Genomic DNA, 26,583 nt, shown 5'->3' on the forward strand with positions numbered 1-26,583 from the left:
GATCAGCACACCCCTCTGATATAGTATAATGTTGTTTCCCATGACATTGCTTTTCTTGTGATTTTCCTGATGAATACAAGATGACAAAATGGGCGGGTTTTCCAATGCCCCCTTGGTGTGTTTCGTGGAGGCAGCCCGCCATTGGCTGGCGGTGGGATCTTCTGATACCGCCACTGTCAACGGAGTTTCCCGTTCTATGCATCCCTGCTGCAGGTTCCCTGGCGGGGGGACGGGAAGATCCTGAAAATTAGCTCATTTAAATATGTTAATCTGGATCTCACCGGGCGAGATCCAGATCCCGACGTCTCACGAGATCACGTTAGATCTCGCGAGGCATTCTGAGCATTATGAATCTTGTGAGAGGCCTCCCACAGGATTTAACAGTCTTATCACATCACCAAGCCGGGCGCGAAGAGGCCATTAAATTCGGAGCGACAAAGCTATTTAATCACGCCCATTTTATGTTATACCTGTTGCAGTAATGTTTTTAAAAGTCTGGGTTAAGGTATATATTTTGTGCAGTAATATTATTTAAAAACCTGGGTTAAGGTACCCAGACTGTGTGTTTACTGAAGCTATATTTAAGGAGTTGTAATAGAGTGAAGTAATTATTGATTTTAACCAATAATTTTAAGCACTCACTTGGTTACACATAAAGGGTTCATCAAATCATATTTTTATTCCTGGGGTGAAGATAATTTTTGAGGGAGTGGTATTTAGTCCTTGCTCAGCAGTTCATGGAACTTAATGGAATGCAGATGATGTAATTAATGGGGGGAGCAGGTCTGTCTACAGTTTTTCATCTGTTGCAGGATTTTAAGTTGAACAGCAGATTTGCCAAATGCTGCTAGGTTGAGCAGAAGTGTACTGGATCTGCTCTTGAAAGGTGCTCTCTCCAAATATTTCTACACAGCTAAGCAAGTAAACCTGTGTTGTTAACTTTATTTATAACTGCCATTTGAACTGTATTAGGACGCTTAATTGGATTTAGTAGCAAGTATAGATAATAAGTTTTAAGTTTTACCTTATTTTTAAGAATAGCTTTTTAAAATTTAAGGTGCCCAATTCTTTTTTTCCAATTAAGGGGCAAGTTAGCATGGCCAATTTAGTGTGGCCAATTCACCTACCCTGCACATCTTTGGGTTGTGGGGGTGAGACCCATGAAGACAAGGGGAGAATGTGGAAACTCGACACGGACAGTGTCCCAGGATCAAACCCAGGTCTTCCAGCATCTTCCCTACTACCGAAGTTCAGCTAACTGGCCTATAATTACCCGCTTTCTGCCTACCTCCTTTTTTAAACAGTGGTGTCAAGTTTGCTAATTTCCAATCCGCCGGGACCACCTCAGAGTCTATTGAATTTTGGTAATTTATCACTAGTACATTTGCAATTTCCCTAGCCAACTCTTTTAGCACTCTGGGATGCATTCCATCAGGGCCAGGAGACTTGTCTACCTTTAGCCCCATTAGTTGCTCATCACTACCTCCTTAGTGATAACAATCATCTCAAGGTCCTCACCTGTCATAGCCTCATTTCTATCAGTCACTGGCATGTTATTTGTGTCTTCCATGGGCAGCACGGTGGCACGGTGGTTAGCATTGCTGCCTACGGCGCTGAGGACCCGGGTTCGAATCCCGGCTCTGGGTCACTGTCCGTGAGGAGTTTGCACATTCTCCCCGTGTCTGCGTGGGTTTCACCCCCACAACCCAAAAGATGTGCAGGATTGGTGGATTGGCCACGCTAAATTGCCCCTTAATTGGAAAAAATAATTGGGTACTCTAAATTTAAAAAAAAAAAAAAAAAAAAAAAAATTTGTGTCTTCCACTGTGAAGACCGACCCAAAAAACCTGTTCAGTTTCTCAGCCATTTCCTCATCTCCCATTATTAAATCTCCCATCTCATCCTCTAAAGGACCAATATTTACCTTAGCCACTTTTTTTGTTTTATGTATTTGTGGAAACTTTTACTATCTGTTTTTATATTCTGAGCAAGTTTACTCTCATAATCTATCTCTTTATAGCTTTTTTAGTAGCTTTCTGTTGCCCCCTAAAGATTTCCCAGTCCTCCAGTCTCCCACTAATCTTTGCCACTTTGTATGCTTTTTTTCTTCAATTTGACACTCTCCCTTATTTCCTTAGATATCCACGGTCGATTTTCCCTCTTTCTACCGTCCTTCTTTTTTGTTGGTATAAATCTTTGCTGAGCACTGTGAAGAATCGCTTGGAAGGTTCTCCACTGTTCCTCAACTCTTTCACCATAAAGTCTTTGCTCCCAGTCTACCTTAGCTAGCTCTTCTCTCATCCCATTGTAATCTCCTTTGTTTAAGCACAAAACACGAGTGTTTGATTTTACCTTCTCACCCTCCATCTGTATTTTAAATTCCACCATATTGTGATCGCTCCTTCCAAGAGGATCCCTAACTACGAGATCATTAATCAATCCTGTCTCATTACACAGGATCAGATCTAGGACTGCTTGTTTCCTCGAAGGTTCCGTTACATACTGTTCTAGGAAATTATCGCGGATACATTCTATAAACTCCTCCTCAAGGCTGCCTTGACCGACCTGGTTAAACCAGCCGACATGTAGATTAAAAAACCCCATGATAACTGCTGTACCATTTCTGGATGCATCAGTTATTTCTTTGTTTATGGCCTGCCCCACCATAATGTTACTATTTGGTGGCCTATAGACTACTCCTATCAGTGACTTTTTCACCTTACACTTCCTGATTTCCACCCAAATTGATTCAACCTTATCCTCCATAGCACCGATGTTATCCCTTACTATTGCCTGGATGTCATCCTTAAATAACAGAGCTACACCACCTCCCTTACTATCCACTCTGTCCTTCCATATACCCATATTTAACTCCCTGTCGTAACCAACCTGTAACCATGTTTCAGTAATGACCACTAAATCAGTCATTCACGATGATTTGCGCATCAACTCATTTACCTTATTCCGAATACTATGAGAATTCAGGTAAAGTACACTTATATTGGGCGCGATTCTCCGCTCCCGGGAAAAATCGGGAGGGCCGTCGTGAACTCGGCCGAGTTTCACGAGGGCCTGGGAGGCCGCTCCTCGCCCCCTATTCACCCCTCCCGGCGGGGCTAGGAGCCGCCGGGCGGCGCGCCGAGAGTGACGCGACGGCGGCGCCTATGTGACGTCAGCCGCGCATGCGCAGGTTGGCTGGCTCCAACCCGCGCATGTGCGGCCGACGTCACGACGGCTGACAGCTCGAACCCACACATGCGCGGTGGCCGTCTTTCCCCTCAGCCGCCCCGCAAGACGTGGCGGCTTAATTTTGCGGGGCGGCGGAGAGGAAATAGTGCGTCCGATTGAGACGCCGGCCCGACGATCGGTGGGCACCGATCGCGGCCTGTCCCCTCCCGAGCACAGTCGTGGTGCTCATTCCCCACCAGGCCCCCTACAAGCCCCAAACGGGCATCTCACGGAGTTTTCACGACGGCAGCGACCAGGTGTGGTTGCTGCCGTCGCGAACGGCAGGCCGCTCGGCCCATCCGGGTCGGAGAATCGCCGGTCGCCGTGAAAAACGGTGAGCGACGATTCTTCCGAGCGGGGGGTGGGAGAATCGGGAGGGGAGCCAGGGGGTCGTGAAATTAGTCGGGGGGCCCTCCTGCGATTCTCCCACATGGCGTGGGGAGTGGAGATTCGCGCCCGTTGGCTTTTACAACTGTTTTGAATCTTAACACCTTGATCAGTAACCTCTCGTAAGTTATTTTTCCTCTTAACTTTTCTCCTAATTCTCCTAGTCGTTGAACCCATATCTTCATGTAACAACCTGCCGTGTCGCTTTCCATTTATGTTTTTACTTCCCATTTTATTCCTTTTAGTATTACTGGGCCTATTCACTGAGCTCCCCTCAGTCACTGTACCTTGTACTGTCGCCCTTTTTGATTTTTGACTATGTCTTCTCTGCCTTACACTTTCCCCCTTACTGCCTTTTGTTTCTGTCCTTGTTTTACTACCTTCCGACTTCCTGCATTGGTTCCCATCCCCCTGCCACATTAGTTTAAACCCTCCCCAACAGCTCTAGCAAATAGCCCCCCAAGCACATCAGTTCCAGTCCTGGCTAGGTGTAACCCGTCAAGTTTATACAGGTCCCACCTCCCCCAGAACCGGTCCCAATGCCCCAGGAATCTGAAACCCTCCCCCTGACACCATCCCACCAGCCACGTATTCATCCTATATATCCTGTCATTTCTACTGTGACTGGCACGTGGCACCGGTAGTAATCCTGAGATCATTACCTTCGACGCCCGATTTCGTAACTTCCTTCCTTGCTCCCTGTATTCTGCTTTTAGGACCTCATCCCTTTTTTTACCTATGTCGTTTGTATCAATGTGTACCACAACCACTGGCTGTTCACCCTCCCCCTCCATAATGTCCTGTACCCACTCCGAGACATCCTTGATCCTAGCACCAGGGAGGCAACATACCCCATCCTGGTGTCTCGTTTGCGGCCACAGAAACGCCTGTCTATTCCCCTTACAATTGAATCCCCTATAACTATTGCACTGTCACACGTATCACCCCTCCCCTCTGCAGCAGAACCAACTGGTGGTGCCTCCTGGTGCCACAAGTTTGGCTGTTGCTATTTTCCCCTGAGAGGCCATTCCCCATAACAGTATCCAAAGCGCTATATCTGTTCTGCAGGGGAATGGCCACAGGAGATTCCTGCACTCCCTGTCTCACTCTCTTGCTCTGTTTGGTGGTCACCCATTCCCTTCCTGCCTGCGGAGTCTGAGCCTGTGGTGTGACCACCTCTCCATACGTGCTATCCACGATACTCTCCGACTCGCGGATGCTCCACAGTGTCTCCAGCCGCCGCTCCAGCTCTGAAACTTGAGCTTCCAGGAGCTGCAACTGGAGACACTTCCTGCACACATGCTGACCCTGGGGACTGGAACTGTCCCCAGCCTGCCACATGGAGCAAGGGGAGCAGACCACACGTTGGAGCTGTCTTGCCATGAATTATTCCTTTAAATTAAACCTTTGAAATTAAACTTTAGAAAGATGTTTTTGTGTCAGATTAAATCCAATCCCCATGTACTATTTAATTAGATTTTTTTTTAAAAACTGAGTATTTATCCCTCTTGATCTGACAACAAATTAAAAATAGTTATTTAATTGAAATTTAAAAAGTTATTTAAATCAAATTAAAAATATAAATTCAAATCAACCCAAAATAGTTATTTAAGTCAAATTAAAAACTTAATAAACAGTAATTCAAATCAACTTTAAAATGGTAATCTAAGTCAAATCAAAGCTAGTATTTAAATCAGTAACCCCAGATATTCAAATTTAGCCCAGTCTGACTTTCAGCCAATCAGGTCACAGTCTCCTGTGATGTCAATTTACCATTTATTTTCAATTTTGAAACAAACAGCTGTCTTACTCGAGAGTGCGCTTTACTGAAGTCTCATCCTCTCTCTCTCCACGCTCTTTACTGAAGTCTCGCCCTCTCTCTCTGCGCTCTTTACTGAAGTCTTGCCATCTCTCTCACTCCACGCTCTTTACTGAAGTCTCATCCTCTCTCTCTCCGCGCTCTTTACTGAAGTCTCATCCTCTCTCTCTCCACGCTCTTTACAGAAGTCTCGCCCTCTCCCTCTCCGCGCTCTTTACTGGTCTTGCTCTCTCTCTCTCCGCGCTCTTTACTGAAGTCTCACTCTCTCGCACTCCGAGCTCTTTACTGAAGTCTCGCTCGCTCTCACTCCGCGCTCTTTACTGAAGTCTCGCTCTCTCGCACTCCGAGCTCTTTACTGAAGTCTCGCTCGCTCTCACTCCGCGCTCTTTACTGAAGTCTCACTCTCTCTCACTCACTCACTCTCTCTCACTTTTTACTGAAGTCTCGCCGTCTCTCTCTCTGTGCTCTTTACTGAAGTCTCGCTCTCTCTCCGCGCTCTTTACTGAAGTATTTTTGAAGCTGTTTCTTTGATGTTAATGTTAATGTGGTTAATTCAGTGTTTAAATTGAAGTTTGTTTTAACATAAAAGATACCTATTGGTCAGAGTCATCACTCCTGGGGTGAAATATCCTTTCCTTACAATTTTGCAAATTTTAAAAAAATTGTTTCAGGTTCTCACCCAGTATCCTAACAAATGTTGGGGCGTGGTCCAGTACCCTAACAATTGGGTACGTGAATGGGCAGAAATTTGGCAGATGGGGAATAATGTGGGAAAATGTGAACTTGACCACTTTGCAGGACATTAGGAAAACACTATTATTTGAATAGACATTGTGTGTTCAGGTACATAAATCACAAAATGTTAGTATATAAGTACAAGTGATAGGGAAGGCAAATGAAAGGTTCATGTTTATTGCAAGGTGAGTGGAATATACAAGTAGGGAAATTTCACCGCAACTGGACATGGCCTTGCTGAGACCACATCTGGAGAACTAAGTACAGTTTTGGTCTCATTATTTGGAAAAGCATATAAGTGCATGCGAAGCAGTTCAGAGACGGTTCACTCAACTCATTCCTAGATGAAGGGTTTATCTTACTTCAAAAGGTTAAACAAATTGGGTCTTCACCCATTGGAGGTTAGAAGAATGAAAGTCCGGCTTATTGAAACGTATAAGATCCTGAGGGGACTTGAAACGATAAGGTAGATACCAGAAAGATATTGTTCCTTATGGGGGAGACTAGGATTAGGGGACGTAGTTTAAAAATAAGTGATCTCCCTTTAAAGATGGTGAAGAAGATAATTTTATTTTCTGCAATGGTTGGTCTGTAGCAGATGATGGGTAATTGAATTTATTCAAGGGTGAGTTAGATACATTTTTGATTGACAAGGAAGACAAGGGTTATGGAGGACAGACAACAAAGTGGAGTTGAGACCAGAATCAGTCATGATTTTATCAAATGGTGGAGTCGGCTCAAAGGGCCAAATTGCCTCCTTCTAATTCTAAGTCCTATGTTCCTATGTCCCCACTTTCCTCCATGCTCCCTCATATTCTCCACGCTCCTTCAACTCTTCATGCCCCCTAATTTTCCCCAAATTCTCATGTATTCTCCAAAGCCACTCACCCAGCGTCTACTATAGGCAGTCCTCAGGAGCCATGTAGAGATGTAAAAAAACGATCTAATAGCGCTCTCACTCAAACACAGTTGACACTGAAATAAACTCATCCATGAGTCTACATCACTGGTGAGAGATTGCATAGCCCTGAGGTGCAGAGGGATCTGAGTGTCCTACAGCATGAATCGCAAAAGGGTAGTATGCGGGTACAGCAAGTAATTAGGAAACATAATAGAATTGTATTATTTATTGCAAGGGGAATTGAATACAAAAGTAGGGAGATTATGGTTTGGTTTTACAGGGCAACTAATGAGACCACATTTGAAGTACTGTGTACAGTTTTGATCACCCAAGTTCAGAGAAGGTTTACTAGACTAATACCTGGAATGGGTGAGTTGTCTTATGAGGAAAGGTTGGACAGGCTAAGCTTGTAACCGCTAACGTTAAGAAGAGTAAGAGGTGACTTGATTGAAACATACAAGTTCCTGAGGGGTCTTGACAGGGTGGATGTGGAGAGGATCATTTCCCTTGTGGGAGAATCTAGAACTAGAGGTCACTGTTTAAAAATATGGCATCACCCATTTAAAACTGAGATGAGGCAGAATGTTTTCTCTCAGAGGGTCGTGAGTCTTTGGAATTCTCTTCCTGCAAAGGCAGTGGAAGCAGAGTCTTTGAATATCTTTAAGGCAGAAGTGGATAGATTCTTGGTGAGCAAGTGGGTGATAGGTTATCAGAGGTCGGTGGGTTGCGGATTTAAGGTTACCATCAGATCAGGCATGATCTTATTGAATGACGGAAGAGGCTGGAGGTGCTGAATGACCCACTCCTGCTCCTTGTTCATATGTTCTTATTTGTATGCACCCTGGAAAATTTAGATCTTTCAGATATTTTTAATAGTATGTCTAACATAAATTGAAAGGACAGTTAAACCTTGACAATACATTGAATATAGAATCAAAATGTTAAAATCAACATTATCTTTTACTTTATATTGCAGGGTGACCTTGGTTTGACAGGTGAAAGAGGACAGAAGGGAGGTAAAGGAGATGTGGGTGATTCTGGTTCCTCAGGTATACCTGTAAGTGTATAACGTTTTCTATATTGAATGGATCATTTTTGTTATTTAATACATTTCAGTGAAAAAGAAAAGGCATAACCATCAGATCCTCTCTAAATTAACTGCTACATATTCATATTAGCTGATGATTATTTCCTTCCTATCTCTTTGCCGCTAACAGCGATCAACTTGTGCCATATCCTCTCCTGTGTGGACTTAAAAGTGGCACATGGTTGTAGTCTCCTACAGAAGGGGAGGAGAGAACTTCTGGTGGGCGTTTTGGGCAGGATTTCCTGGCTGTTGTAGGACAATTGAGCTTTTTATTTACTTCTCTTGATCTGATCAAAGGAGAATTGATGAGAATTCTTCAATGGGAACAGACTTTGCATGTTTCTTTGTTGCTTTATTAGAAATGTCAGCATTCCTAAAAATGCTATTAACCTATTTTTGGGAGGCAATTGTTATAAAATGAATTTACCCATCTTGGCAAGTTTGTTTTTAATCCCCTGAAAAATTATTAATCTCTACATTAATCATTGGAAAGAAGACTCCAAGTGAAGCACTTGCAAAATGTCAGATCAAGAACCACTGGGGAAAATGCGTATATGAAAATAGTTTTCCAATAGCAACTTCCATAGGAGGTCAGGAAGCAGAAAGGGAGATGCAAAGTCTCATCTGTGTGTAGACATCTGAAAGTTAAGTAAATGATGGGGATTTATTTGAATGACCCCAAGATGCAATGAGATAAATGTTCATCTTCACCACACAAACAGCAATCTGACAAAGTGTATCCTCTGCTTTTTAAAGACCCCATCCACTTATCATCTTCCTGCTGGGCAACAACAGCTGGACTATCTGCTTCACCAGATTATCGCCCATGCGGTGAAAATGAACATAATTTAGATATGAAGGGCTTACCAGGGCACCACAGCCAGACTGGCACAAAGCAAATCCAGACTCTGGCATACACATGACAATGACCATGAAGAACGATGGAGTCCCACCACTATGAGCATGTCATCTCAATTGGCACACTACTGTAATGCTGAGCAAGTGTTTTCAGATGAGATGTTTCAAACTGAGACTTTGCCAGCTGAAGCAGGCAAGAAAGGTCTCATGGCATTAATCAGAGAAGACATTTATCACTCTTCCAAATGAAGTTTACTGGCCATTTGTTTCATTCCTTTCTGTGAGATGTTACTGTGTTAAATTCTCGCTGTGGTTTGTCCAATCTCTGTTATTCTTTGTGAAGTGCTTTGAGAGATAGATATTCAATCTACAGGAAAAGGACAATTTTAGCCCACGCTGCCAAGTAGAAACCAAAATCTTGCAAGTGTGCTTGCTACCTGGTGCCATTTTAACTGTTAGGTTGTGGCAGCAGGAGGGCTCTACGTCACAGGCAGATAAAGGTCTTGTCAGTCTTTTAAGTGATGAAGTCAGGTGATGCAATTCAGACCCTAATGTATTTTAACTGTTGCGACGATGACAGAATGTCAAAGCCTCATTTGAAAATGGACAACAAACAGGAAAGGCCAAAAGATTGAGTATTCTGTGTTATTTTTAGGTTTTTTCATTGTTGGGAGAACTAAGAGTCCCTGTAAGTTAGCAGATACATGCAGTTAACCGGCCTAAGACTACAAAAACGTCATTAAGATCCACCGAATGGTATCACACCCTACAACATACGTCCTCGGGTCCCAGAATGGAACTTTAGAACGCCTCTTCCCTCCCTTGATTGCGATCAACTCTGGCCCTCCATCCCTCACTTCTTCCTTTGTACTAGAGACTATTTCCTCTGCTACCCAGTCATTATCTCCTTCCATGTGAAATCCTGCCTCCATCCACCAGCCTGCCTTGACTTTCCTGTGGGAGTCTGCACTGCTACATTGTAATGAAGCAAACCAGCCAGTTCACACCAATTTCCTATTCCAGGTCCACTGCATGTGGCAACAAGGCTAAAATTACCCTCAATATCTTTGCAATATTTTATTACAATCATACCTATAGGTAATGTGTTAAAATAGTTCATAGGCACTATCTTTTTGATATTTTACTTGTTTTTATTCTAACTAATTTTACAATTGCTTCCAATTACTTAGGGTAGACCTGGAGTAAAAGGTGATCCTGGCTTGACAGTGAGTAATGGTTATTTTCACATAGTACCATGTAGATATACCAAAAGGCATTTTACAATGTACCACATAATAGATGTTCACAAATTTAAAGCCCAAACTGCAGGGCAGCACGGTTGAATAGTGGTTAGCACTATGGTTTCAGAGCACCAGGGTCCCAGGTTCAATTCCCGGCTTGAGTAACTGTCTGTGCGGAGTCTGCACGTTCTCCCTGTGTCTGTGTGGGTTTCCTCCGGGTGCTCCGGTTTCCTCCCACAAATCCCGAAAAACGTGCTATTAGGTAATTTGAACATTCTGAATTCTCCCTGTGTACTGGCGCCGGAATGTGGCGACTAAAGGCTTTTCATAGTAACTTCATTGCAATATAAGCCTACTTGTGACAATAAAGATTATTATTATTATTATTATTATTATTAAAGAGGCAGTGGTAGTGTGGATACAAAATTGACTATGGAAGAGAAAGCAGAGATTAATGGTGAAAGTATGTTTCTCAGAATTGAGGGAAGTGCTGTTCTTCGGGGATTGGTGCTAGGACAAGTGCTGATGCTAGGACCATTGCTCTTTTTGGTATATATTAATGCCCTGGACTTGTACAGGACACATATTGAAAATCCATAGATGACTCAAAACTCTGAAATGTGGTTAACAATGAAGAAGATAGCAGCAGACTTCAAGAGAACATAGACTTGCAAAAGGGACAGATGAAAGGACGCAGTGATGTGTGAAGTGATACATTTTATGAGATGGGGCAATATTAAGTAAATGATACAATTTTAAAATGAGTGCAGGAACAGATGGAACTCGGAGTGCATGTACATAAATCTTTGAAGGTAGCAGTACAAATTGCGAAGACTGTTGTAATATATACGTGCTCCTTGACTTAATTATGATAGAATTCCTACAGTACAGAAGAAGGCCATTTGGCCAATCAAGTCTGCATTCGAAAGATCACCCTACCTAAGTCCAGTAACCCTACCAAATGGCAGTTTAACCAGAGCACCCATAGGAAACCCACGCAGTCAAGGGGAGGAAGTGAAAACTCCACAGTCACCTGATGTTAGAATCGAACCCGGGTCTCTGGAACTGTGAGACAGCAGTGATAACCACCGTGCCGCCCTGTTAATTAATAGAAGGATTGAGTAAAAGTGCAAGGAAGTGATGCTCAAACTTTATAAAATACTAGCTTTTTAAAAAATTAATTTTTACGGGATGTGGGCTTCGCTGGCTAGGCCAACATTTGTTGTTCATCCCTAATTGTACTTGAGAAGGGGTGGTAGGCTGCCTTTTGAATTGCTGTAGTCCATGTGGTTAAGAAGCTGAAATTTGTTTTCAGTTCTGGACACCACATTTTAGAAAGGATTTCAGGGCCTGAGAGATAAGGTTAAGTCATGATCCTAACAGTTATCTGGGATCATACCAGCTGGTATCATCCAGTACTGTCTTTATTGGAGTTTGTGCGACTCCTAATTTACAAGTGGCCACAACATGAATCCATCTGTCCCGTGCATCCAGAAAATCCAGTACCTTGGTGCCTTCTGAGACTGGCAAGGGCTGCACCCACAACCTCCATGGAGCATCTCGTATACGAGGGTATCCAAATACATTCTCTTTTTTAATGAAATCTTTCAGAGATCCAGTCCAAACAAGGCTGCCTGGAAAACACGAGAAATGGCGAGCACCTAATGGAGCCAGGTCATTGTCATTTTGCAATGGATGGTTCAAGTCTCTGCTGAAGTTAAAGCACAAGTCCAGAACAACGGCAAGAAAATTATTTTATCCTTAGAACAAGGTTGCTATATATAGCATACTAGATAAAATAACCAAGGTTATTTATGAAGGTCCTGCCTTTTCAACCTTGCCACTCACCGGAGGTGTGGTGATTCTCAAGTTAAATCACCACCAGTCAGCTCTCCTCCTCAAAGGGGAAAGCAGCCTATGGTCATCTGGGACTATGCGACTTTATCTTTTACTCAGTAAAATATTTGTTCAGAGCTAGTACTGTAGAACATTGCATTCTGCAACGTCAGTCAACTGAGTAACATATGAGTCCTCTGGACAACTGTTAATGATACTGGACTAGAAACCCATGGACTCTATTTTTAGTTAGATTGCACCCTATTTCTGAATACAGACCCAGATTACGTGGTTGACCTAACATACCTCCAGGAGCACTAAATACTGCCGTGCTAATTTACAATACACAGGAAATAATATTTGAGAACAGATTAGTTTATCTTGGTGATGCATGACTGTCATAGGTTTAGGATATTGCCTTAGCTATTCTGTCAGATACAGTGGTGCTAGACACCTCTGTAAGCTGTCTGAGCATTTGAGGTATCTGAATATGATCTGCACTGGATATTTGTGTCATTACCACAGGTTTTTTTCAATTGCCGTGACTTTGCGCCCACGTTCGCCACGAGCACAACTGGTGATGTGGGCGCAAAATATCGTGAGACTGGGGAAACGAGAAACCCGCTGGTGAGATCTCAGGCGGGATTCTCCGACCCCCTGCGGGTCGGAGAATCGCTGGACTAGGCGTGAATCCCGCCCCCGCTGGCTGCCGAATTCTCCGGCGCCGGGGTTTTGGTGGGGCGGGAATCGCGCCGGCAGCGGACACCCCCCCGGTGATTCTTTGGACCACGATAGGCCGAGTGGGTGCCCGTTTTTGGCAGGTCCCACCGGCGTATGTTACGACAGGTCCTTACCGGCAGAATCTGGCTCTGTGGGCGGCCTCTGGGGTCCTTGGGGGGGTGCGGGGGATCTGGCCCCGGGGGGCGTCCCCACGATGGCCTGGCCCGTGATCGGGGCCCACCGATCCGGGCCTGTGCCGTGGGGGCACTCTATTCCTCCGCGCCGGCTGATGTAATGGTCCGCGATGGCCGGCGCGGAGATGAACGTCCCCCCTGTGCACATGGGATGACGCAAGCATACGCTGGCGCTCCCGTGCATGCACCAATTCGCGCCGGCCGGCGTGGTGCCAAGCCCCTTTCGCGCCAGCCAGTCTGGCGCAAACGCTCCGGCATGGCCTTGTCCCTGAAGGTGCAGAGGATTCCGCCCCTTCGGGGCCGCTCGACGCCGGAAGGGTTCACGCCACTCCTTCGCGCCGGAGTTGTCCGCCCCACCGGTTTCCGAAGAATACCGCCCCTTGTTTTCTGATTCTCCCTGCCCCTTGCCGCTGGCCTAATCAGGTTCCTGCCCAGGAAGCTTGGCAACGTCATTTAAATGCATTTACACATAATTAGTGGGCTTTCCCACCATATTGTCTCACCACATTAGGAATTTCCCCCTCGCCAACATGACAACATGTGACGAGGTTTTGTCAAATAAATTTAGAGTACCCAATTCATTTTTTCCAATTAAGGGACAATTTAGCGTAGCCAATCCATCTAGCCTGCACATCTTTGGGCTATTTGGGCAAACTCCAGCCGGACAGTGACCCAGAGTCAGAATCGAACCTGGGGCCTCGGCGCTGTGAGGTAGCAGTGCTAACCACTGTACCACCATGCTGCCCCCTGTTGTGAGGTTAACAACTTTTTTTATGGTGGCACAGTGGTTAGCACTGCTGCCTCAGGCACCAAGGACTCAGGTTCCATCCCGGCCCTGGTCACTGTCCATGTGGAGTTTGCACGTTCTCTTCGTGCCTGTGTGGGTCTCACCCCCACAACCGAATGATAGGGGCTGGTTTAGCTCACTCGGCTAAATCGCTGGCTTTGAAAGCAGACCAAGCAGGCCAGCAGCACGGTTCGATTCCCGTACCAGCCTCCCCGGACAGGCGCCGGAATGTGATGACTAGGGGCTTTTCACAGTAACTTCATTGAAGCCTACTCATGACAATAAGCGATTTTCATTTCATATGCAGGGTAGGTGGATTGAACATACTAATTTGCCCCTTAATTGGAAAAAAAATAATTGTTTTTTAAAAATGCGAACCAAGTGGAGGGCACCTGCCGGGGGCACATAGGTATGTATAGTCCTCAGGGGGAGAGGGGCAGGCCCGAGCAGTACCCTGGCACTACCGCTGGAGCAGTGCCAAGTGGGCACCTCTGAGGTGCTCCTTTGGGGGAAGTTCCCCATCTCGGTTTGGGGGCGGGGGGAAGGGGTTCTCTTGTGCATGTGTTGGGGAGCAGTCGGTTCACCATGTTGGTGGGCGGGGTCTCCCATACCGAGGGGGTCTCCATCCGTGTGTGGGGGGTTCTTGTGTTTTCTATCGGGGTTTGGAAGGGTGCCCCAATCTCAGGATTCCCGGCTGCTGGCTTTTTATGGCCCCACCCTGCCAGCATGTGGGCTGTATTATCTGCCAAGAAAAGCTGGCTGTGCAGCAGGTGAGCTGCGTACTGGTGTCTCCCCGACACCCCGCCCTCCTCAGCCAGCACTCTGCGCAGAAACTTCCACCCAATCTCTGATGCAGACTGAACAATTGGTGAGGTGAGTCCAGATATAAATCTGATTTATTTCATAGCGAGGGAACACAGAACAATATGAAATGAAATGAAAATTGCTTAGTGTCACAAGTAGGCTTCAAATGAAGTTACTGTGAAAAGCCCTTAGTCGCCACATTCCGGCGCCTATTCGGGGCTATGTTCAGATTAATTTAGTTCTTCCAGTACAATTTTATTCACATGATTAACATTAAAAAATGATCACACCATGTTTACCCACATCAGAAGGTCGTGTTTGACCCCTGCATTGAAACGTTCTTGCAGCCTTGGCTACTTTTGCAACTTTTACTACTCCTGAGTTATTTGACTTTATCTCCTGTGTATGGTTGGAAAGTAAGTAAGTGAAACACCTTTACTAGTGCCCAGGATCATAGATTTCCCAACATAATGACTTGCTAATTGTTTACAGTCTGTGCAGAGAGCCACTTATTGAGCATGCTAATCACGTATCTCTTCAGTGCCATTTTTCTAACTTGTGTGAATACACTTTGCTTTAAAGCAACATTTAAAAGTCTTTTTTCAAATGAGTTTTTGGCAAAATGATCAAAAAAGGTAAGGGAACATGACATTGACATATTCATGCTTTTATTTATTTTGGGCGACATGATCATTAAATAGAAGGGTGCAGGTACTGCATCATAAATCATTTTTCTGCTTCCCACCTATGTTACGAACATTATTGATTGATTGATTTGATTTATTGTCACATGTACCGAAGTACGGCGAAAAGTATTTTTCTGCGGCTGAGGGAACGTACACAGTACGTACATAGTAGACAAAGAGAATAATCAACAGAGTACATTGACAAATGGTACATCGACAAAGAGTGATTGGTTACAGTGCGGAACAAGGGGCCAAACAAAGCAAATACATGAGCAAGAGCAGCATAGGGCATCGTGAATAGTGTTCTTACAGGGAACATATCAGTCCAAGGGGGAGTCATTGAGGAGTCTTGTAGCTGTGGGGAAGAAGCTGTTCCTATATCCGGATATGCGGGTTAAATACTCCCAAGTGAGGTATTGCACATAAGCAGATTTAAATAAATTCCCCTCTGCTTCCATAATATAGCTGAGGAATGAAATGTACAAATGTACTGCAGGACGCATCCAGTGCATGCTACATCCAGTGCATGCTACATCCAGTGCATGCTACATCCAACCTCTAAGTATGTCATTATTAGAAAGAAGAAAGCCATCCAATTTTCCAGCACTTGTCATTCTTCATTTTCATTATCACCAACTTCACAATTTTAACTTTAATAATACTGGTTCAAGGTCTAGCTTGTGAATATTTTTTTTAAATAAATGTTTTTTATTGGATTTTTCAACAAAGTATTGTTGGAACCAACAATTCTACGGACACGTGCTTGTAGGATTAGAATAGCAGTTTTAATATACTCACAACAGAGCCCGCCTGTTAGCCACTGAACTGTCGGTGAACTGGCCGGCTGACCATGTGGCACTGATCTTTATACAGCAGCTCCAGGGGGAGGAGTCCTGGGCGGAGCCAAGGGAGAAGCCCAGTACAATTCTCGAGCATTCCCAGAGCTACTCCCCCTGGTGGTCAGGTAGTGCAACTGCACTTACAATATAGACACATGTATATACAGATTATAATCCGGTGTGAATCACATTCACCACATTCACCCCCCTGTGAAAAAAATCGAGTCCAGCGGGGGTGGTGGCTCACAGAGTTAGTCTGTCCGGTGGATGAATTGTTCTTTTCGATCTGCGGAGCACCGGGGTTGCAGCCTCTTGCGGTGGCTGGGTGGGTGTTGAGAGCTGGGGTACGATGGCAGACTCCGGGGCGGGTCTCGTCCGAACTTTATACACCTCTGGCTCGACCGGAGACTGGAGGCGCTGGGGGCGGGCTGGTTCTGGCGCGTGGAACCGGTGGGGTGAGCTTGCGGAATCGGGGGCGCGAGGGGGCGGCAGCACAGGGAACGGGGTAAAGGGTTCCTCAGCAGGGGTACGGGGGGGCTGGATCCAGCGGGTGCCAGGTCCCGAAGGGATACTGTGTCCTGGCGACCGTCCGGGAACTCCACGAATGTGTACTGGGGTTGGAATGGAGGAGGCGCACCTTTTCAACAAGGGGGTCAGTTTTGTGCCCCCTGACGTGCTTCCTCAGGAGGACCGGGCCTGGTGTCCTCAGCCACGCCGGAAGTGAGACTCCCTTGGTAGTGCCCCTAGAGAAAATGAAGAGTCGCTCGTGAGGGGTTTGATTTGTAGCTGTACAGAGGAGGGATCTGATTGCGTGGAGCGCGTCTGGGAGGACTTCTTGCCATTGGGAGACTTGGAGTTTTCTAGACCGGAGGGTCAGTAGGACGGTCTTCCAGACCGTCGCGTTCTCCCTCTCCACCTGTCCGTTCCCCCTGGGGTTGTAGCTGGTAGTCCTGCTCGAAGCGATGCCATTGTCGAGCAGGTACTGACACAGCTCGTCGCTCATAAAGGAAGAACCCCGGACGCTGTGCACGTAGCTGGGGAAACCGAACAGGGTGAAGACACTATGCAGGGCCCTAATGACTGTGTGGGAGGTCATATCAGGGCATGGAATGGCAAAAGGGAATCGGGAGAACTCGTCGATGATGTTGAGGAAATAAATGTTTTTGTTAGTGGAGGGGAGTGGCCCTTTGAATTCGATCGCAAGTCGTTCAAAGGGCCTAGAAGCCTTGACCAGGTGGGCCCTGTCTGGTCTATAGAAGTGCGGTTTGCACTCTGCACAGATCGGACAGTCCCTGGTGACCGCTTTTACCTCCTCGTTGGAGAAAGGCAGGTTTCGGGCTCTGATGTTGTGGGCGAGCCGGGTGACCCCTGGATGGCAGAGGTCTACGTGGATGGCTTTCAGACGGCTGATCTGCGCGCTGGCTCATGTCCCGCGGGATAGGGCATCCGAGGGCTCGTTGAGCTTCCCCGGTCGATATTTAATATCTTAACTATAGGTGGAGAGTTTAATCCTCCACCGAAGGATTTTATCATTTTTTATTTTGCCCCTTTGCGAGTTGTCAAACATAAAGGCAACCGATCGTTGGTCGGTGATGAGGGTGAAACTCCTACCTGTGAGGTAGTGCCTCCAGTGACGAACAGCCTCCACGATGGCTTGTGCTTCTTTCTCGACTGAGGAGTGTCGGAGTTCTGAAGCGGATAGGGTACGGAAGAAAAATGCAACGGGCCTCCCTGCCTGATTTAAAGTGGCTGCTAGAGCTACCTCTGAGGCGTCGCTCTCAACCTGAAAGGGAGAGGATTCATCCACTGCCCGCATGGCTGCTTTGGCGATGTCCTCCTTGATGCAGCTGAAGGTATGGCGCGCCTCAGCTGACAGGGGAAATCGTGTGGCCTTAAAGAGTGGCCAGGCTTTGTCTGCATATTGAGGGACCCACTGGGCGTAGTATGAGAAGAACTCCAAGCACCGTTTGAGGGCCTTGGGGCACTGAGGGAGGGGGAGTTCTAAGAGGGGGCGCATGCGGTCCGGGTCTGGGCCCAGGACTCCGTTCTCCACGACGTAGCCGAGGATGGCCAGTCTGTTTGTGCGGAAAACGCATTTCTCCTTGTTATAAGTGAGATTTAATTTCTGTGCATTTTGGAGAAAACGGTGGAGGTTGGCGTCGTGGTCCTGCTGGTCATAGCCGCAGATGGTAACACTGTCCAGATACGGAAATGTGGCCCGCAGCCCGTACTGGTCTACCATTCGGTCCATTGCTCGTTGGAACACCGAAAACCCGTTAGTGACGCCGAAGGGAACCCGGAGGAAATGGAAGAGGCGGCCATCGGCCTCGAACGCCGTGTAGTGGCGGTCCTCCGGGCAGATTGGGAGCTGGTGGTATGCAGACTTCAGATCCACCGTGGAAAATAGCCGATATTGGGCGATCTGATTAACCATGTCTGCAATTCTGGGGAGGGGATACGCGTCTAGGAGCGTAAAGCGATTTATGGTCTGGCTATAGTCGGCGACCATGCAAAATTTTTCCCCGGTCTTGACGACCACCACCTGAGCTCTCCAGGGACTATTATTGGCCTCTATGATCCCCTCACTGAGCAGCCTTCGGACCTCCGATCGGATAAAGACCCTATCCTGTAGGTTGTATCGCCTGCTGCTAGTAGCTACTGGTTTGCAATCTGGAGTGAGATTGGCGAAGAGAGGAGGGGGGGAGATGCGCAGCGTGGCTAGGCTGCAGATAGTGAGTGGGGGCAGGAGCCCGCCGAAGCTGAGGGTGAGGCTCTTGAGGTTGCACTGGAAATCCAGGCCTAATAAGAGTTGCGCGCAGGGGTCGGGCAGGACCCTATATTCACCACAAGTATATTTGCCGTAATGTGCACAGGATAATATATAGTAGGCATCTGTTTGTGCCAGAGAGCCAATTCCGGAGGGCAATCCTCGAATGGTCTGGTGCCGGTGTTGCTCCTTGCTTCTCCCGGGCAGATTTTGCCGCTTTTGTCTTCTTGTGCACACTACCGCTTCAGCCGGCCCTCCTGTCCTCCGCCTGTATTCTCCTTTTTCTCTGTTCCTGTGGATGTCAAATTAGTTAACGTTTCCCTGCACGTACCTCCCTGGCTCTCCTCTGTTGTTCCCTGACTCTTCCCTCCTCCCCGCCCATCCCCCCCCTTGTGGTTCGCCTTTCCTTCCTCATAGATTAGCTGCCCACCCCCCTTCTCCCGGTCTATCTCTCCCTCTCATGCTTTGGCTGTTTCCCCTGGTTCCTGGCTACCTCGCTATTCTTCTGCTTGTTCGTTGGCCACAAACAGGTCCCGGAACAATTGGGTGAATGGCTCCCACGTTCTGTGGAAGCCGTCGTCTGACCCTCGGATGGCGAATTTGATTTTCTCCATTTGGAGAGATTCCGAGAGGTCGGACAGCCAGTCTGCAGCTTTGGGTGATGCTGCTGGCCAACAGGATTCTACGGCGGGCGATCAGGGAGGCAAAGGCAAGGGCGTCTGAAACCCCGAAGACCGGCACTTTCGGGCATGGCTCCACCCTCACCCCCACCACTTTGGACATTGCCTCGAAGAAGGCAGTCCAGTACTCCACAAGCCTGGGGCAAGACCAGAACATGTGGGGATGGTTGGCCGGGCCTCCTTGGCACCGTTCACATCTATCCTCCACCTCTGGGAAGAACCTACCCTTACGAGTTCTTATTAAGTGGGCTCTATGTACCACTTTTAGCTGCGTCAGGCTGAGCCTTGCGCAGGTGGAGGTGGAGTTGACCCTATGCAGTGCTTCGCTCCAGAGTGCCCACCCTATTTCGATCCCCAGGTCCTCCTCCCATTTCAATCTTGTTGCGTCCAGTACGGTGTTGACCCCTTCTACCGTCGGTCGTACAGGTCGCTACAGTTTCCTCTCTCTAATATGTTTGCGCCAGTAACTCTTCCAGTAATGTCTGTCGTGGTGGTTGTGGGTAAGTCATTGTCTTCTTTCGTAGGAAGTTTCTGAGCTGCAGATATCTTAGCTCATTCCCCCTGGCTAGCTGGAATTTCTGTCAGTTCGTCCAGTGTTGCGACCCTGCCATCGGTGTATAGGTCAGTGTCCCCCCGTCCTGCCTCCACCTTTTGAAGGTGGCGTCAGTCAGTACTGGTGTGAGCCTATGGTTGTTGCAGATGGGAGCTTTGTCCGACATTTTGGTTATGCCAAATTGGTGCCGTAGTTCATTCCAGGACTGGAGAGTGGCTATCACCTCCGGGCTGCTGGAGTGTTTTTTGGGTGGGGATGTAAGTGCCGCTATGGCGAGGGCCCTGAGGGAGGTCCCCTTACAGGAGGCCTCTTCCGCGCGCACCTACTCGGCTTCTGGCTCCCTGATCCATCCCCTTATTCGCTGGCCGTCGCCGCCCAGTGGTAAAATTGTAGGTTTTGTTTTTTGTAAGACCTTCTTTGGGATCCTACCATTCTTCCCAACCCCCCCCCTTCCATTCGAACGGCATGATTAGTTTGTCTAATGCTTTGAAAAAGGCCTTGGGAATGTAGATCACGATGGATCTGAATAGGAAGAGGTACCTGGGCAGCACGTTCATTTTGATCGTCTGGACTCTCCCCGCGAGGGAGTGTGAGAGTGTGTTCCATCTTTGCAGGTCCTTTTTTACTTCCTCTGTCAGACTGGTGAGGTTCCATTTATGGATCCCTTTCCAGCCATGGACTATTTGGATCCCCAGGTAGCGGAATTTGAGTCGGGCTTGTTTAAACAGAAATCCCGTTAGTGCTGCTTGTGGGTGTACTGGGAAGGTCGCGCTTTTGCTCATGTTGAGTTTGTAGCCCGAGAAGGCACCAAACTCTTTCAGGAGCGCGATGATTCCGTCCATGCTGCTCTGTGGGTCCGAAATGTAGAGGAGCAGGTCATCTGCATAGAGTGAGACTCTGTGCTCTCTGCCGCCCCTTTGGATCCCCCTCCAGCCTTTTGCCGCACTCAGCGCAATTGCTAGTGGCTCGATCGCTAGGACGAACAGCAGCGGGGACAGTGGGCATCCTTGTCTGGTGCCCCTTTGCAGCTGGATGTATTGGGATTTGGTGTTGTTTGTCCGTACGCTCGCCATGGGAACGTTGTATAGGGGTTTTACCCAGGAGATGAATCCTGTTCCAAGCCCGAACCGCACCAGTACCTCTATGAGGTATTTCCATTCGACTCTGTCGAAGGCCTTTTCTGCGTCTAGGGCGACGATCACCTCCGGTGTTCGCTCCCCGGAGGGGGTCATTATCACGTTCAGCCGGTGCCTGATGTTGGAGGTAAGCTGTCTACCTTTGACGAAGCCCGTCTGGTCCTCTGCGACCACGTCTGGCACGCAGTCTTCTGGCCTTTTGGCTAGAATCTTGGCCAGTATTTTGGTATCTGCGTTCAGCAGTGAGATGGGTCTGTATGACCCCCATTCCGTTGGGTCTTTATCTTTATTAGGTATCAGCGAGATTGAGGCCTGTGCTAGTGTGGGTGGTAGTGTGGCTTGTGAATATTTTTACTTCTTGTAACTTGTTAATGAGATTTTTGCTGACAAATCATCTCTCGAGAAATGTTCTGTTCATGACATATATAGGGCAGCACGGTAGCATGGTGGTTAGCATAAATGCTTCACAGCTCCAGGGTCCCAGGTTCGGTTCCCGGCTGGGTCACTGTCTGTGCGGAGTCTGCACGTCCTCCCCGTGTGTGCGTGGGTTTCCTCCGGGTGCTCCGGTTTCCTCCCACAGTCCAAAGATGTGCGGGTTAGGTGGATTGGCCATGCTAAATTGCCCGTAGTGTCCTAAAAGTAAGGTTAAGGGGGGGGGGGTTGTTGGGTTACGGGTATAGGGTGGATACGTGGGTTTGAGTAGGGTGATCATTGCTCGGCACAACATCGAGGGCCGAAGGGCCTGTTCTGTGCTGTACTGTTCTATGTTCTATGACAAATATGCATGCCTGGTTTTAAGAAAAAAAATTAATGCAAATATATTAACTATTTTCATTTTGAATTTATATACATAATTAGAGGGAGGACATCATCAGAATGATAAAAGAAATTTGTGGTGAGTTATTTGTTATCTATTGTAAACTAATCATTTTGTTATCACAGTGCTATCTATCCTAAGACTGTATAGCTGGTAAAATCATGTAATGAAGAAAAATTTTGATCCAGATTTCACTGCCTAAATATTCAAATCTGGAAGGAGAATACATTAAAAAAAAACATTTTTTGTGTTCCTTCAAATATTTTTAACTGTTATAATGATAAATAAATTCAATGCATTGTCAATTTTACAATTCAAATTGTTACATTTCTTTCAACAATGACAAAGTTCGCACGGGAGTTGTTCAGTGCAAACATTAATCTGTTATTTCTAGTGCACCACTTAAATTATCAAAAAATGTAGTTTACTTCTTTAATATTGTAAATATACATTTTGATATACTGATGGTATTTAAACATGAATAGATACTATTTAATTAATGTACTATTTCAATTATTTTTCTTAACAGGTTGTGGAATTAAATGTAAAGAAAGGCCAATGGAACTTGTCTTTGTGATTGATAGCTCAGAGAGCGTGGGACCTGATAACTTCGAAATTATAAAAGATTTTGTCACTGCACTCGTTGACAAAGTGACGGTTGGTAGAAATGCCACCCGAATTGGTCTTGTCCTGTACAGCTTGGAAGTACGATTAGAATTTGGTCTCAGTCGATACTTGACACAACAAGATGTCAAACAGGCAATTAGGAAAATGTTGTACATGGGAGAAGGCACGCACACAGGAACCGCCATCCGCAAAGCAACACAGGAGGGATTCTATGGAGCTCGGCCTGGTGTGAAGAAAGTTGCTATAGTATTAACAGATGGACAGGCAGACAGAAGGGAGACTGTTAAACTGGATGTTGCTGTGCGCGAGGCTCATGCTGCAAACATTGAAATGTTTGCAATTGGTATTGTAAATACCACAGACCCAACTCAAGCTGAATTCTTACGTGAACTGAACCTAATTGCTTCAGATCCAGATGCTGAGCACATGTACCTCATTGATGATTTCAACACTCTTGCAGGTTAGCGTCATGTCTGTTGGATCATCACTTGATGTTTTTTCCAACTATAAGGGCGTTGAGGACAAAATTTTACTATGTTACAATTACTGCTTAGCTATAAAATTCAGCATTAATCATACTAGTATTAGATCTCCAAACTGGAGATCAAGCTTCAACTTCAGTCTCCATTGTAATAGTTATTATAGGGCATCATTTTGCTCATCTTTGCCAAGTCAGGACTTTGCATTTACAAAATTTAGGTACCTTTTAGATCACTTGAAAACATCTCCTAATGCTCAACCATGGAGTGGTATCTGTAGAAAGGTAAAAAGATTGCATGATCTTCACTTCCAACTATTGAGAATAATCACGTTGGAGGGGGATAAGTTGGGCAAAGCAAGGAGGAGAAATTATGATATATTTAATAAGGGTACGGAGAGTCTATACCGAGTAAAATAAGAACAATGTTTAATTTACACAAACAATACATAGACTATCCAGTAGACCCCTACCGGGTTCTTGGTGCCTTACTGGCTGACCTTATATACACTGGGTAATTGAGATACCCCACCCCTAGCAGGGGAGCTTGTACTCAGCAAGGAGCATAGAAAAGAAAAGCATTCCTTCTCTATAGGTCCTGTATATGATTTTACAGTACAGAACAGTTAGATTTATAAAAATATATTAACTGTTAATATATTTACCCTTTCATAACTATTACACAAAGCTTTGAATGTTATTAAAATGGTAGTTTTAAAAATTCACTGAATGAGTTAGCTTAATAATGGGTGGGATAATTGCTAAGTTTATTTTTCTCCTCAGAGAGCAGAAAACTGAATGGGCAGTTATCCCAATAATTGTGTATCCTCCAATTGCCTAGACATCGTGTATTGTGGCACTTGCTGATTATAGCTGGCTGTGCTGACTGAAAGGGATTGTTACAGGGTTAGGTGGCTTTCATGGAAATAAGGAGAATGCAATGTGAATTGCAAGAAAAAAATAATAGTTTTTCTTTTCTCCCATTTTTAGCTCTGGAGTTGAAATTGGTCAGACAGTTCTGTGAAGATGAAAATGGTGCATTGATATACAATCGAATTAGAAATGGAGTAATAACAAGCAGAAGTCCATTATATTCAGTTCCTAGTTCTACACATACCAGAAACGAAATTGAATCAAGTTCTGCGAAACCTAGGCAAACAATTGTATCTGGAAAGATTAAAGTAACTGCACAAGTGAAGCCATCTCCATCTGGATCCATCACTGTAGGAAAAAGTTCAAAGGTCAGTGAACAGGTACCAATTGGTCTTGTCAATTCTGCATTAAAATGTAGTTCATATTGTTGTACATTATTCGCCAGCATGCCTCTGTTTCAAAAGTGGAGTTGTCTATGTTTTGAATGTATTGAGTCAAATCTAAAAACTTAAGTCAGCAGAGATTGAGGATAAAAGATTTTGAAAATGATTAGTGGAATTATCACCAATAATAATTTTGATTTATTTTGTTTTAACATAGACATAGAAAATAGGAACAAGGGGCAGAATTCGCCTGGGGCCGGCGTCAGTCCCACCCCCGCCGTGTCCCGAATTCTCCGCAACCCGGGAATTGCGCCACACCAGTCGGCGGGCCCCCCAGTCGGCAGGCCCCCCACAGCGATTCCCGGCCCGCGATGGGCCGAAGTCCCGCCGCTGACATGCTTTTCCCGCCGGCGTGGATTAAACCACCTCTGGTGCCGGTGGGATTGGTGGCGCTGGGGTCCTGGGGGGGCGCAGGGCGATCTGGCCCTGGGGGGTGCCCCCACTGTGGCCTGGCCCGCAATCGGGGCCTACCGATCGGCGGGCGGGCCTGTGCCGTGGGGGCACACTTTTTCTTCCGCCCGCCATGGCCTTCACCATGGCGGGGGCGGAAGAGACCCCCTCCCCTGCGCATGCACCTGCATGATGTCAGCAGCCACTGACACACCGGCGCATGCACGGACCTCCGCCAGCCGGTGAAGGGCTTTCGGCCCCAGCTGGCGAGGCGCCAAAGGCCGTTCGCGCCGGCTGGCGGAGCGGGAGCCACTCTGGCGTGGGCCTAGCACCTAAAGGTGCGGAGAATTCCGCACCTTTTGGGAGGCCCGATGCCGGAGTGGTTCACGCCACTCCGTCCCGCCGGGACCCCCCGCCCCGGAGGACCCCGGCCAAGAGGAGGCCATTCAGCATTTTGAGCTGACTCCATCATTCAGTAGGATCATGGCTGATCATCCAACTCTGCAACCCGTTCCTGCTTCCCGCAAACCCCCAACCCCTAACATCCTTTGATCCCTTCAGTCCCAAGACGCATACAGGGCCGGCTCAAGGCACCGGCAACTCGGGCAGTCGCCCGGGGCGCCATGTGCTAGGGGGCGCCAGACTCGGGTCCCGCGCATGCGCAGTTGGGCCGGTGCCAACCAGCGCATGCGCGGTGGCCGCCCTCCCCCACGGCGGCCCCCCCGCTCGGTCCGCTCCCCCTCGGTCCCCCCCGCCCCCTCCTCGGGTCCGCCCTCCCCGCCCCGCCCTCGGTCCGCCCCCCTCGGTCCGCCCCGCCCTCGGTCCGCCCCCCCCCGCTCCCCCCTCGGGTCCGCTCCCCCCTCGGGTCCGCCCCCCCCCCCCCGCTCCCCCCTCGGGTCCGCCCCCCCCCCGTTCCCCCCTCGGGTCCGCCCCCCCCCCCCCCGCTCCCCCTCGGGTCCACCCCCCCCCCCCCCCCGCCCCGCTCCCCCCTCGGGTCCGCCTCCCCCCTCGGGTCCCCCCCCCTCGGCCCCGCCTCCCCCTCGGCCCCGCCCCCCCCGCCTCCCCCTCGGCCCCGCCCCCCCCCGCCTCCCCCTCGCCCCCCCCCCCCCCCCCCCCCCCCCCCCCCCCCCCCCCCCCCCCCGCCTCCCCCTCGGCCCCGCCCCCCCAAGAGCGCAGAAGTTCAGCTTGCCCGGGGCGCCAGCAACCCTAGGGCCGGCGCTGGACGCATATCTAACTCCTTCTTGAAAACATAAAAGTTTTGGCTTCAACTACTTTCTATGGTAGAGAATTAAACAGGCTCCCCACTTTCTGGGTGAAGAAATTTCTCCTCATCTGAGTCTTAAATGGTCTACCCCGTAACCTCCGACAGTGACCCTTGGTTCTGGACTACCCTACCATCAGGAACATCCTTCCTGCATCGACCCTGTCTAGTCCTGTTGGAATTTTATAGGTTCCTATGACTCCAGCGAATACAATCCTAACTGACTCAATCTCTCCTCTTACGTCAGTCCCACCATCCCAGGAATTAATCTCGTAAACGAGGTGGGCACTGCCAAGGGAAGGGACCTGAAAGGGGGCGTGGCCTTAAGGAGCACCCCATAATGGAGTGTCGCTCACCTGCGGGGCAGTGTGGCAGAGGGCTGCTGACGTTGATACCGGTGATTGTTTTAAGGGGGGTGCCTGATGCCAGGTAGAAG

At 47.6% G+C, this 26,583-nt stretch overlaps 1 protein-coding gene across 1 annotated transcript in view; it reads left to right on the plus strand.

The window, feature by feature from the left end:
* col28a2a (collagen, type XXVIII, alpha 2a) overlaps positions 1–26,583 on the plus strand; it is a 193,380-nt gene that overhangs the window by 157,787 nt on the left and 9,010 nt on the right. Inside the window, exons 29-33 of the mRNA XM_038789427.1 lie at positions 8,047–8,127; positions 10,206–10,241; positions 22,117–22,153; positions 22,605–23,162; positions 24,171–24,421. Coding sequence (XP_038645355.1) covers positions 8,047–8,127; positions 10,206–10,241; positions 22,117–22,153; positions 22,605–23,162; positions 24,171–24,421 — 963 coding nt within the window. The remainder of the gene's footprint in view (positions 1–8,046; positions 8,128–10,205; positions 10,242–22,116; positions 22,154–22,604; positions 23,163–24,170; positions 24,422–26,583) is intronic.

This window comes from Scyliorhinus canicula, chromosome 2 (genome assembly GCF_902713615.1).
Source record: "Scyliorhinus canicula chromosome 2, sScyCan1.1, whole genome shotgun sequence".
Lineage (NCBI taxonomy): Eukaryota > Metazoa > Chordata > Chondrichthyes > Carcharhiniformes > Scyliorhinidae > Scyliorhinus > Scyliorhinus canicula.